The sequence below is a fragment of the Suricata suricatta genome, chromosome 8 (genome assembly GCF_006229205.1).
Source record: "Suricata suricatta isolate VVHF042 chromosome 8, meerkat_22Aug2017_6uvM2_HiC, whole genome shotgun sequence".
Taxonomy (NCBI): domain Eukaryota; kingdom Metazoa; phylum Chordata; class Mammalia; order Carnivora; family Herpestidae; genus Suricata; species Suricata suricatta.
The window spans coordinates 43,001,732-43,013,895 of record NC_043707.1 but is presented as its reverse complement, the minus strand read 5'-3'; the positions used below and the strand labels follow the sequence as shown (position 1 = coordinate 43,013,895).

Sequence of the window (12,164 nt, the reverse complement as noted above, 5' to 3'; positions counted from 1 at the left end):
GCTGTGTAGTGCCAGATGCTGACTACATTTACCATGGTGAGCACCGTGGAATGTATAAAACTGTCAAATCACTACACTGTACACCTGAAACTAATACAACATTGTATGTCAACTAGACTTCAATAATAAAAATCAACTCACAGAAACTATAGTGTCCTTTGCAGGAAAAGAACTATAACTTGACCATTTGAATATAATCACTAACTTGGTTCACTGACTTTCAGAGTTGAAAATTCTTCTTATCCAGTATCACAGTACACAAGAACAAAAGGAGAGTATGATATCAGGAAGAAAATGAGAAGACCAAAATTACATTCTCAATATTTTAATTTTGCTGATTGTTTCCTTCATTGGAAGGAGGTAGACGGGGGATGGGCTAAATGGATGATGGGTACTAAGAAGGGCACTTGTTATGATGAGCACTGGGTGTCATATGCTAGTGATGAATCACTAAACTCTATTCCTGAAACCAGTAGACCCCTATATGTTAACATAACTAGAATTTAAATAAAAACTTGAAACAACCACAAAAAAGATACTGTGATGTTATACTAAAACTCAATTGGTCAATAAATATTTGAATGCCTACTACAAACCTGGCACTATTTTGGGGTGCTTGGGATACACCACTGAACAAAAACAAAGATCCTAGCTTTTACTCTGAAGAGAGGAAGAGGCGGCAGAATTTAGAGAAGACAGACAATAAACAATAGACATAATGAGGTAAATTATATAGTGCAAATTATATACTAAGCAGATGATAAGTGTTACAGAAAAAGAAAAGAAAAAGTAGACCAGGGCCTACTTTTAAGGGAGTAGGGGCTGGTTACAAACTGAAATAGGGTGATCAGAGTAGGTAGGCCTCAATTAAGAGTGCAAAGACTTGAAATGTGGCAGGAGGCACATACAGTACCTGCAAAATGCCTTACCAAACCTTTAAAGTTGATTTCTCCATTTTTAAAACTGAAATAATGATTCTCCTCAAATAATGGTGTGATTTACATTGAGATAGTGATTATTATTTTAAGTAGCATTTTAATCTCTCGAATAGTGTGGAGCATAATGGAAGGTGGGGCAAGGAGAATGATGCTGCATTATGGAAAGGACATTCTAAGAAAAAATCATCACCAGACACTATTTCCCTGTATGGGGATAAGGTTAATACTTCCCAAACTCTACCTGGCACATAAAAACAATGAGCATAAAATCTTTCAAACTGTAAATACATATTTATTCGCAGTGTTACTGCATCATCTATTATTTTGAATTCTTTTTAAATTTCTTTTTATACATTGTCTAAGCAAATGTCATCTGTTTTAGATCATGGGACCCTGAAAGGAAAGAACTAGCCTACTAGTGGTGCCTGGGTGGCTCAGTCGGTTACGCATCTGACTTTGGCTCAGGTCATGATCTTGTAGTCTGAAAATTCAAGCCCCGCAAGGGGTTCTGTGCTGACAGCTCAGAGCCTGGAGCCTGCTTCGGATTCTGTGTCTCCCTTTCTCTCTGCCCCTCCCCTGTTCATGATCTGTCTCTCTCTCTCTCTCTCTCAAAAATAAATAAACATTTAAAAAATTAAAAAAAAAAAACAGAACTAGCCTACTTAACTATTTTAAATGTCTGCATGGTGCTATACATAGGTTGAAATGTAACAAACAGTATTTGATCATAATTAGAAGTACTTCCTACTTTATTTTTAACCCAAACATCTCAAAGCTTTTAACAGTTTCCCACATTTTCAAAGCACCTTACCGAATAGCCCAGCAGTGCAATGTGATTCAGTCAGATGTGCAGGCTTTGGAAATAACCTGTCTGAGTGTTAGGACTCACCCGGACCACATGTCAGCTGTGCAACTTTGGGTAAACTACTGAATATCTCCCAACTTGAGCTATTTCACCTGGGAAAACTAGAAAAATAATACCTATCCCCAAGGTTTTTGTGCAATTGAACTAATGGATGCAGAAGTACCTGGCACAGTGCCTGAGTCCTAAAAGGCACTGAATAAATGTTAGTTTTCTCTTTGCCAACTCTTCTCCCCGCCCCTTGCATCCTCATCCCAAACCCCAACACACACACACACACACACACACACACACACACACACACACACACACACTTCATCAGTGAGTAAACAAACGTCTTGCTTTAAATTACAAGCAGAGCATAGAAGACAGCCAAGATCTCCTCACTCCATCCCATGAGCCCTGGCAGGCTCTCAGCTGTGGAATCCCTGGTTATTTCCTTTCTCAAGGAGGAGATACTATTCTGGTTTGACAGATCTTTTCCTGGACACACTCTCAGAATTCCCTAAGGTTCTTATCGTGGCTAATGGATAACAATGCAGAGACTATGGGAGTGAATAATCACTCTCTCCTAGCTAAAAACTTCCTTTATTGACTTCTCTAACTTCCCGTCAGTATTTCGCTGCCAAATCAACCTTTTGTTCTGGGCAACTATTAAAAGTAATTTTCTTGAAACTGAAAAAACACATTTAACCTTCAACAATAAATTGCACTAATCTCAATTATTAGTCATTTGGATGATCTATTAGAATATGTATAAAATTAAATTGTTTACATTTGTTTCCTTCTTTTACCCTTAAAACAGAGCCAACAAATATGGGAGTGAAGAAAGATAGCTGTGAGTTATTTCTTCTAAAAGATAAACCAGATGATGGTAATACTCTATCAGTAAAATTTAGTGTCTAGAATGACTGCATTATCTATTCTTCATTGAAAGTGAAACCGAAAGCAATGTATTTAATAGCTTGTTCTTGTGACTTACAGTTAAATGGAATAAAGTTTATTATGTGACAGTGTCTTCTATCGACCTATCCCAAGCACATAGTACAGTGCCTAAAAAATAGGTGGCAGTTAATAAGTTTTTACTGAATCAAGTGAATAAATTACCATTTGGTTTTATACCAACGACCTACATAGGGCCTTTAATCCCCAAAAGATAAAACACACAACCCCATTATACGTGAACCATATCCACAATACCAGAATCTAAGAGTCCCAGTCTGAAAGAGTGGCTAGAACAACTTCTTTTTGAGGCAATTCTGCTTACCTAGCACATTATTCCCCTCTACAGTTTTCCTTCTTTTGTTTTTGTACTTAGGATATTTGTATAAAAACAGAATCTTTGTTGCTTAGTAATTCATCTACTCCAGCTGCTTGCGTTCTGTTCCCAATCAAAATTCTCCATTTTCAGCCTCTTCATCATTTTATAAGGGGTTAGTGAATCGGCCAGGCTTGCTCCTTTCCCCATCTCGATGGAACACTGGGCTCCAAGCTTCCTTCCATACATCGCTCTTTTTTTTGCTTCTATCTTTGGAGTTATGTATGGTTGTGCCATACCTTATTCACCAGCGCTCATCAAAAAGTACACCATCCCAGTTCCAAAATTCTCTAGCTTCAAGTCAGGGCAAGGTTTCCCCAAACCATAGAGAGCACATGGAGAGGGCCAGGAGCTCAGGGAACATTACAAAAGGGTAGGTAGGCAGGGCTTCTAGATAGGTCGGAGAATAATCTATTATTCCTTCAGAGGAAAAAGCACATAACAAAGTTGCTCACCTACTATTATTGTCCACTCAGTTTAAAGCACTTTGTTAATCAGACATATTTTTCAACATCTAATTCTCATTGTGTTTCCTTCCACTCCATAGATCTATCCATTTCTTTCTCAGAGCTTTTTCTTTTATTTCTTAATGTTCCTCCAAAAGGGATAATAAACAATTTCCTAGCCACTCATCATCATAAACCCTGACATGTTAAATTACCCCCCTACTCAGTTTATGGACCACACTGGCCCATAAAACTCTTCCTTCCCTAGCAACACACCCCACACAAAATTCTTACTCCCCTTTTCCCCGCTGAGAAGAATGTTCTGAAAAGGAGCACCTGAGCCATGCCCACCGCCTTCCTTCTGTGCTGGAGGTGTATCCCCCAACCCCAGGACCCTGGTGGCTCTCCTTACCTGGAAGGCAGGTGCATTCAAATGTGAAGTCACCAGTCTGGCGGCAGGTACCTCCATTGACACAGGGGGAAGGGGCACAGGGCACGTAGGGGCTGTCACAGTGTTGGCCTGTGAAGCCCTGAGGGCACTGGCACTGATAGGAACCCAGTAGGTTGAGGCAGGTGCCACCATGCTGACACTGTCCTGGAATGTCACACTCATTGACATCAGTCTCACACTTCTGTCCCGTGAAGCCTGCGAGGCATTTGCAGGAGAACTGGTTGGCCACAGTGGTACAGGTACTTCCATTTGCACAGGGATGAGACAGGCAGGCATCGGTCCATTGGCACAGCTTACCTAAGGAAAGAGAACAGACTCAGTGCTGCCACTGAGGCGGGAGCCGGTGCCATCCTCACCATCCCACACCTCCCATCCATCCAACATCAGTTGTTGTGTGGAGAAACCAATAAGCTCCTTGAACTTCCCAGGAAGCCCAAATCAGAGCTTCCTCAAGATCATCTGATGTGGGCACTCCTCAGGGCCCTCAACCAAGACATAAAGACTCAGTGGAGCACATGGGGGGGACTGTCGGCTAGTCGAAGCCTACCCTCACAGGACTCCATCAGTCCTTTTGGTGGCAACGAACAGTCTGCATCTACCTACTGTCTCACACTGTGTCTTCGCACAAGCTGCTCCTCTGTTTGGAATGCCATCTCCCTGTCGACCTACTGAGCTCCCGCTTCACAATGCCAGTCAGAAGCTACCTCACTGCCCTTCTCAGCTCCCTAACTCACTCTCTCTCACACACATCTGCACTTGTACACAACCCCCAAATTTGCTGTTTCCTTCTATGGTAGCACCCACCACACGGGCAGGGGCTGGATCCCCATGAAGGCTCTCAAATCACATCCTCTGAGTGAATAAAATGCATTGATCTTTTCAATAATATACAGTTACTAAACAGATCTCTTATATGACAGAAACAAGTCAGTGCTACTTCTATTTCCTTTAAACACAACCCACACACATATTCTCGGAAATATTTTAATTGTGGTCTTGCTACATTATTGCTTGATGTGTTTGAAAAGGATGGAGAATCTCTAGCTACTTATATATGAAAAAAGCTAGAAGCTGTCATGAGGATAAAGGTCTAGAAAGGTAAGTCTTGTGGACTTTCAAGTAGGAAAATAAGAGAGGAGGCCAGAAGGCTCTGATGTGCTGGATCCTAAGGCATGACTCCAAGGGAGCAAAGCAAATTCTCTGAGGTAGAAAGACAGAAAAAAAAAATATTCCCATGCTATTAATAAATTTGGTACTCATATAGATTTTTGTTTTCATTAGCTTAAGCTTTTTGTTTTCAACTAAAGATTATGAGAACCACTTGAATTTGTTAATATTTAAATTCATTGTCTGGGTGAACATCCAAATATCTAACCCCCACTGAAAAACAAAAGAGGGGCACCTGGGTGGCTCAATAGGTTGAGCTTCCGACTTTGGCTGAGGTCATGATCTTATCATTCAAGAGTTTGAGCCCCACCCCAGGCTCTTAACTGACAGCACAGAGCCTGCTTTGGATCCTCTGTCTCCCTCTCTCTGCCCCTCCCCCACTCACTCACTCGCTCTCTTGTAAAAATAAATGTTTAAGAAAAATGTTTTAAAACATTTAAAAAAAAGTAAAACAAATGAGAGCCATGACACCTTTTCTAAAAGGGAGAAGGAGGTGACACATGAGCACAGAGAAGTGTTGTCTGTCAAGGTGTCAAATCAGACAGGAAAGGTACAATAAACTTTTGGGCATAGCACATGTATCTCAGGGTGCTACGCAAAGAGAAAAAGGAGGAACTAAAATTTCTCTTCCTATTTTTTCTTCATTCCTCTGAGAGGAACTTACCTACAGTGGAGAAGAGATAAAAAATGGTTCCTTCTAGCAACCGTGTATATGAGAATATTTGCCTACAACTAAAACAGAAAGGTCCCTGAACCTGGCTTCCCATATATTACATATACAGGCACTAACTTCCTACTTCTGTTTCTTCAGCCATGAGTACAGATAAGCTAAGAAGGTCTGATTAGGTGGGGTAGAGGGCCACCACAAAACCAAAAGGGTAACTTAACCTGTGGTAATTTCTAAAGACAGACAAAAGTGGCAGATGTGTGAAAATGATCAGAGCCTTGCAGAACACCACGAAGAGATCCTTTTAATGGCAAAAGAAGTTGTTTTAATTTGGGGATCATTTCAGAGTTAACATTTTAATAATTAAGAAGACATTACTGCCATTTCCATGAGTCAGGATTAAAATGTTTTAAACATGTACGCTTTCCCTTTGTTTGTGGAGCAAAACAATTTACACTGACAATCAGGAAAAAATTTTTCTCTTAACCACTGAATAACAAACCATAGCCTCAATGCTGTCACGGTCATGAGGAAGAAAACAGATAGTCCTAACTATCCTCTACCCTTACCAATACCTTTTAATGAAAAAATCAGTAGAAAAAGTATTCTGCACTAATCTATCCAGTCTAGTTTACTGAGTATGTTTTTAATTTTTGCTTATAAGATTTACAGAATTGCTGGTGTCGTGGGGGGCAAACTGATGAATCGTTCTGCTTTCGTCATCTAACTTAACTAATATCTACAGTTCATTTTGAATAAAGCTCAGACCCACCTTTGGAGAACTCATGATCTAGTCAGATGAGAGACATGTAAAAAAATTATTACAATAAAATGTGACACATAAAATAACAGAACATAGAGACTGTCTAAAGAAATATGAAAAAGTCACTAAGACAAAATTTTAAATAACATTGGGCAATCACCAACTGTAGCAAAGGGCATTCCAGGCAAAGGGGTGTGCAACAGCATGGCGGCAACAGGAAGTATGACATTTTCAGGAAATGATGAGAATGTTGTTTGTGGGAAGTGAAGCTATAACAAGGCAAAGGCTGGGGCTCCTGGGTGGCTCAATCAGTTGAGCATCTGACTCTTGGTTTTGGTTCAGGTCATAATCTATCTCACAGTTTGTGAGTTTGAACCCTGCATGGGGCTCTATGCTGACAGCATGAAGCCTGCTGGGGATTCTCTCCCTCCCTCTCTCTCTGTCCCTTACCTGCTCTCATGCTCTCTCTCTTTCTCTTAAAATAAATAAATAAAACTAAAAAAAAAAAAAAAAAAAAAAAAAAAAAAGACCTAAGGCCTAGACAATGATGGGCTATGGAAGCCATATAAAAGAGTTTGCAGAGGTGCCTGGGTGGCTCAGTCAGGTAAGCATCTGACTTCGGCTCAGGTCATGATCTCACAGTTTGTGGGTTTGAGCCCCACATCCGGCTCTGTGCTGACAGCTCAGAGGCTGGAGCCTGTCTTCGGATTCTGTGTCTCCCTCTCTCTCTCTGGCCCTCCCCTGCTCACGCTGTCTCTTTCTCTCTAAAATAAATAAAAGCATTAAAAAAAATTTTTTTTAAAGAGTTTGCAGTTTGCAGATGATAAAAAGCCATTAGGCATTGTAAGCAGGTGAGTTTGTGAGAAGATTTGCATTCATGGTCAAAGATGTGGCAATGTGACTGGTGAACAAGATGGGGAGAAAGTAATGCAAGGAAACCAGTTAGGAAATGACTGCAGGAGCCCAGGTGAGCGCTGACCTGTCACCAATGCGGATAGGATAGGCCTCAACTATAGAGAAGAAGAAATGAAGAGCAGTAGACAAGCAAGAGGTGATTCAACAACTTGGGTCAGGTGCCTGAGTCTAAGCATGGTCAAGGAAAGGGGGAGTCTAGTTTGAAATATTTTTTTATATGTCCCTCATCTGACTATGACCCATTTATAACAACATGTTGAGTATGAGGTACCTGTCAAATCTCCAAGGATAATATACATAGTTAGAAATATGAGCCTGAATGTCAGGGTGGGGGTGGAGTGAAAAGGATGACTATAAGCATCACCAGTAACTGATAAAGATAATAACAGTTGAAGCCCACTGGAGATGGTGAGAGTCCCCGGGGGGATCTGGGATATGGTTCAAAAGAGGGCTCAAAACAGAGTTCCAAGGAACAAAAATTTGATGGCTGAGGCCGAGGCAATAAAGAAGCAAAAAAAAGGGGCGCCTGGGTGGCTCAGTCGGTTAAGCCTCCGACTTCAGCTCAGGTCGGGATCTCACATTCGTGGGTTCGATCCCCGCATCAGGCTCTGTGCTGACAGCTAGCTCAGAGCCTGGATCCTGCTTCTGGTTCTGTGTCTCCTTCTCTCTCTCTGCCCCTCCCCCTCTCATGCTCTGTCTCTCTCTGTATCAAAAAATAAATACAAAAAATTAAAAAAAAAAAAAAAAAGAAGCAAAAAAAAAATAGAGTACAGAAAACCTAGTGCCCTGAATGTCTAGGTAGAGATTTCAAGAAGCAAGTAATCAATAGCACAGACGGCCTTTCTTCTTGTGACAGTGAAGTATGGTTCTGATCCCCGATCCTGACATATATACACTTTAGACAGTCAAATACTTCTGAGTACTTGACCCTTTTTCTTTCTCTCCCCTTAAAACTCTCAAAAGGAAGTTAAAGATAGTTGTCTGGAACACTCTAGTTCCTCACCATAATGTTAAATGGGCACCAGAGTTAGAGGATTCTTAAGAGCAATATGTCAAGATCTACGAGATGACAGAGAAAGGTTATCTGCAGAGAATAGGAAACTGTGGCCCTGAGTCATACTGTTACCTGTAAAACCAACTTGGCAGGTACACTCATAGTCATCCCGGCTGCGCACATGGCAGGTGCCTCCATTCAGGCAGGGATGAGACACAAAGCAGGGGTGAGTGGTTGAGTACTGGCAGTCATCGCCTGTGAACCCCAGGGCACATCGGCATGTGGCTTTCCCCAGCATGGCCTGGGCCACACACGTCCCCCCATTCTGGCAGCGGTTCTTCTCACAGGGGTCTCGATGTTGGCAATATTCTCCCAAGAAGCCCTCCAGACATCTGTGTGGAAAAGAGAAGAGTCCATAAAAACACTTGACTTCTTGTAAGTCCAAACACTTAACAAGATAATGCAGCCCATTCAAGAAAGCACTAGATTATGAATTGAGATCTCTAAAGGTACAACCTATAAAACTGCCCTACTTCAGGAGTGCTTAGAGAATTAAACCACGCACTCTCATGTCCTTCTGAGTCTTGGTAGGAGACAGAACACAAGGTGGGTGATCCAGCATGGTCTGCCATGGCCAGTCAGCATAAATCCTTATCAAAGGCAAGATGAATGACAGCCTTTTTCACACAGGTGCACGCTGGTTCGGCATAACAGCATTGTTGATACTTATCTGTTCAAATTCATTAGCTTTCTCATTTTGACTAAGCCATATGATAGGATTAAGATACTCGCATGATAATGCATGGACTCACTTTCTTACCCTCCTAAATTCAAAATATATATACCATGTGACTTCTCTTAATTAGGCATTGAGAAATAATAAGTTCTTCTTTTCTTGTTTCCACTGAGACATCAACTGGCCTATACCTAGATTTCTGGGTTATGTTTACAAGCTATGTTTCTCTGTGGGGGAGGAAAAAAAAGGAGGTACAGGAATAGGAAAGGGTTCAAAGGGGCTTTTTTTTTTTAACTTAAATCTGTTAAGATATAAATGGCAGGCAGCTTTTTTAACCAAATAAAAGAGAAGCACAAAATGTAATTAATATAACATAAAAAAAATATCTAAAGTACCGTAAAAACACCAAAGTGAAGAAAGGACAATAATTCAAGAATAACATTCTATAACATTCTCCATATGGTGTGTTGAGGAAGCTTTTTATATGCCATTCATTGAATCATAAGATATACAACCATCCCAAGTTGTGTGTAGTGTTTATGACAATAGTAAATTTTCTAAACAGCAGTAAAAAAGGCATGGGAGGGCGCCTGGGTGGCTCAGCTGGTTGAGTGTCCGACTTCGGCTCAGGTCATGATCTCACGATTTGTGGGTTCGAGCCCCACATAGGGTTCTGTGCTGACAGCTCAGAGCCTGGAGCCTACTTTGGATTCTGTTTCTTCCTCTCCCTCTGCCCTTCCCTCATTCATGCTGTGTTTCTGTCTCAATAATAAATAAACATTTAAAAACAAGGCATGGAAAGCCTTCATTTTCATAATGTAGAAATTGTTTAAATGAGACCTCTAAGAAGCGTTTAAAATTAGCACAAAGACTTTGATTCTAACTGTAAATTTTGCCATTTGGCTGTTTCCCCAGGTATTTGACTAAACCTATTTCTACATTATTTTACTTTTTGGAAGATAGAATACGAAATTTACAAGGTTGCTCCATCATTGCCTTAAAGACAACACATTTAAACCAAACTCTAAAAAAAAAAGTAAACAAACAAAACCAAACTCGAAAACTTCCCCCTCAAAACCAGCTCCCATCACAGCTTGCAATGTGCAGATTCTGGGTCCTGATTCTCCCTGTTGCCCAGACATAAAGCACTGAGGTCGTGTTTTCCTCCTTCCTGTCTTTGCTCAATCATATCCAAGATGTCTCATTAGCCAGTGGTTGGCAAGGTCGGGTCTTCAGAAGTCCCAGTTATTAAGAAAAAAAGGAGGAGCAGATATTAAGGAATTAAGACAGAACAGGCCCAGAATATAGCTAACACAGCTGGAGGGGGAAACAGAGCTGGCGGGTAGCTCCAGTGGGAGTGATGTCACTAGTGACAGCCACTGCTATTCCGGGATCTGTGTACAGAAAGCATGGCAGAGCCAGGAGCAGCTAGAGTTTTGAGCATATTCATGAGCAGGTGAAGGTAGAGATGGAGAGGTAGTAAGAGGAGGGCATAGCACAAAAACCAAAGATTGGCTGAAGTTTCTGTTCATGGGGTCTGTTGACGGCCTACTATTTGGAGTGAGTCCTGGTGCGGTGACCTTGGACATGTTGCTAAACTTCTCTATTAGTTCGCTCACATTGTAAATAGTTAACAAGGCTACCTACATTGTGGGATTGGTGTAAGAAACTTACAAAATCAAGTATGTGAACGCCTTATGTTAAGGTTATGGGTTATGTTAAAAAGTTTAGCAAATGAATAACATTTTTTCCCTTTGTACTTATTGAGGAAAATATGGTGCTTTATTCAAATCACAGCTTGATCTGGTAATAGAATAGGTTATTTTCTGATTTTTTTTTAAGTAGAAGAACAAAAACTGCAAATGTAGCATAGCTAAAATTAACCCTGAGCTATATAATTAAAAGCATTTGCAACCTATTTAAGAAGTTTGTTATGGATGATGTTCAAAACTACAACACAATTCTCATTCATAATGGTAGTCGTATGGGTGTTAAGCCTGGCTGACAACTCTTGATTCACCCATATGGGAATTATTTACCTTGTAAATAATGGAACACTTTTAAGCCTGGGTGGGCCTTGCCCAGCTTTGCTCCTAGACTGTTACACTACCACCCCCTCCCCAACAGTATCATGTGGCATCTGCTCAGAGAACGCAAATTTATTTAAATAGCAAAATCATAAACATATAAAGAAAACATAAGGTTCCAGGAAAACAAAAATGAAACAAAATGAAAATTTCTGGAGCCAACCAAGAGTATTCCTGAGACTAGGGTTTAATCTGCATTGTTTACTCCCTACCAAGTATAGAAAAATGTTTCAACTAAGATATGTTTAAGGACCCCGTAAAAGCAGAGGCTGGCAAATATAGCTTGCAGACCTACTATGGCCCACTGCCTGTTTTTGTATGGCCTATGAGCTGAGAATAGTTTTTACGTTTTTAAATAGCTAGAAAAAGGTCAAAAAAAGATATTTTGTGACATTTGAAAATTGTGAGAATTCAAATTTCAGTGTCCATAAACAAAGTCTTATTAGAACACAGCCACACTCATTCTTTTTATGGATTGTCTGTGGCTACTTCTGCATTACAGTAACTGGGTTAAGTAGTTGCGATGAGACTGCTTAGCTCGCAAAACTATTTACTACTTGGTGCTTTATAGAAAGTCTGCCGACTCCTGAGTAAGAAAATGTATGAAACCCAATTCTATACATAGCATCCAACATGCTTAATAATGATGTTAATGATGATGAGGAAGAATGTTCTCACATTAGTTTCTGCAAAGATTATTACACTCAATCATTCATCCAACAAACATTTAAGAAGTGCCTATTAATGCCAAACAATGTTCTAATGCTAGAAAAGTTCTTGAACTTGTGGAGTTTAAATTCTAGTAAGGGAAGACAAAGAA

At 40.5% G+C, this 12,164-nt stretch overlaps 1 protein-coding gene across 3 annotated transcripts in view; it reads right to left on the bottom strand.

The window, feature by feature from the left end:
- Positions 1 to 12,164, bottom strand: part of NOTCH2 (notch receptor 2) — a 155,107-nt gene that overhangs the window by 76,438 nt on the left and 66,505 nt on the right. For all 3 annotated transcript variants that reach the window (XM_029948357.1, XM_029948358.1, XM_029948359.1), the window contains exons 3-4: positions 8,654 to 8,913; positions 3,977 to 4,312 (exon numbers count right to left, since the gene is read on the bottom strand). In XM_029948357.1, coding sequence (XP_029804217.1) covers positions 3,977 to 4,312; positions 8,654 to 8,913 — 596 coding nt within the window. The remainder of the gene's footprint in view (positions 1 to 3,976; positions 4,313 to 8,653; positions 8,914 to 12,164) is intronic.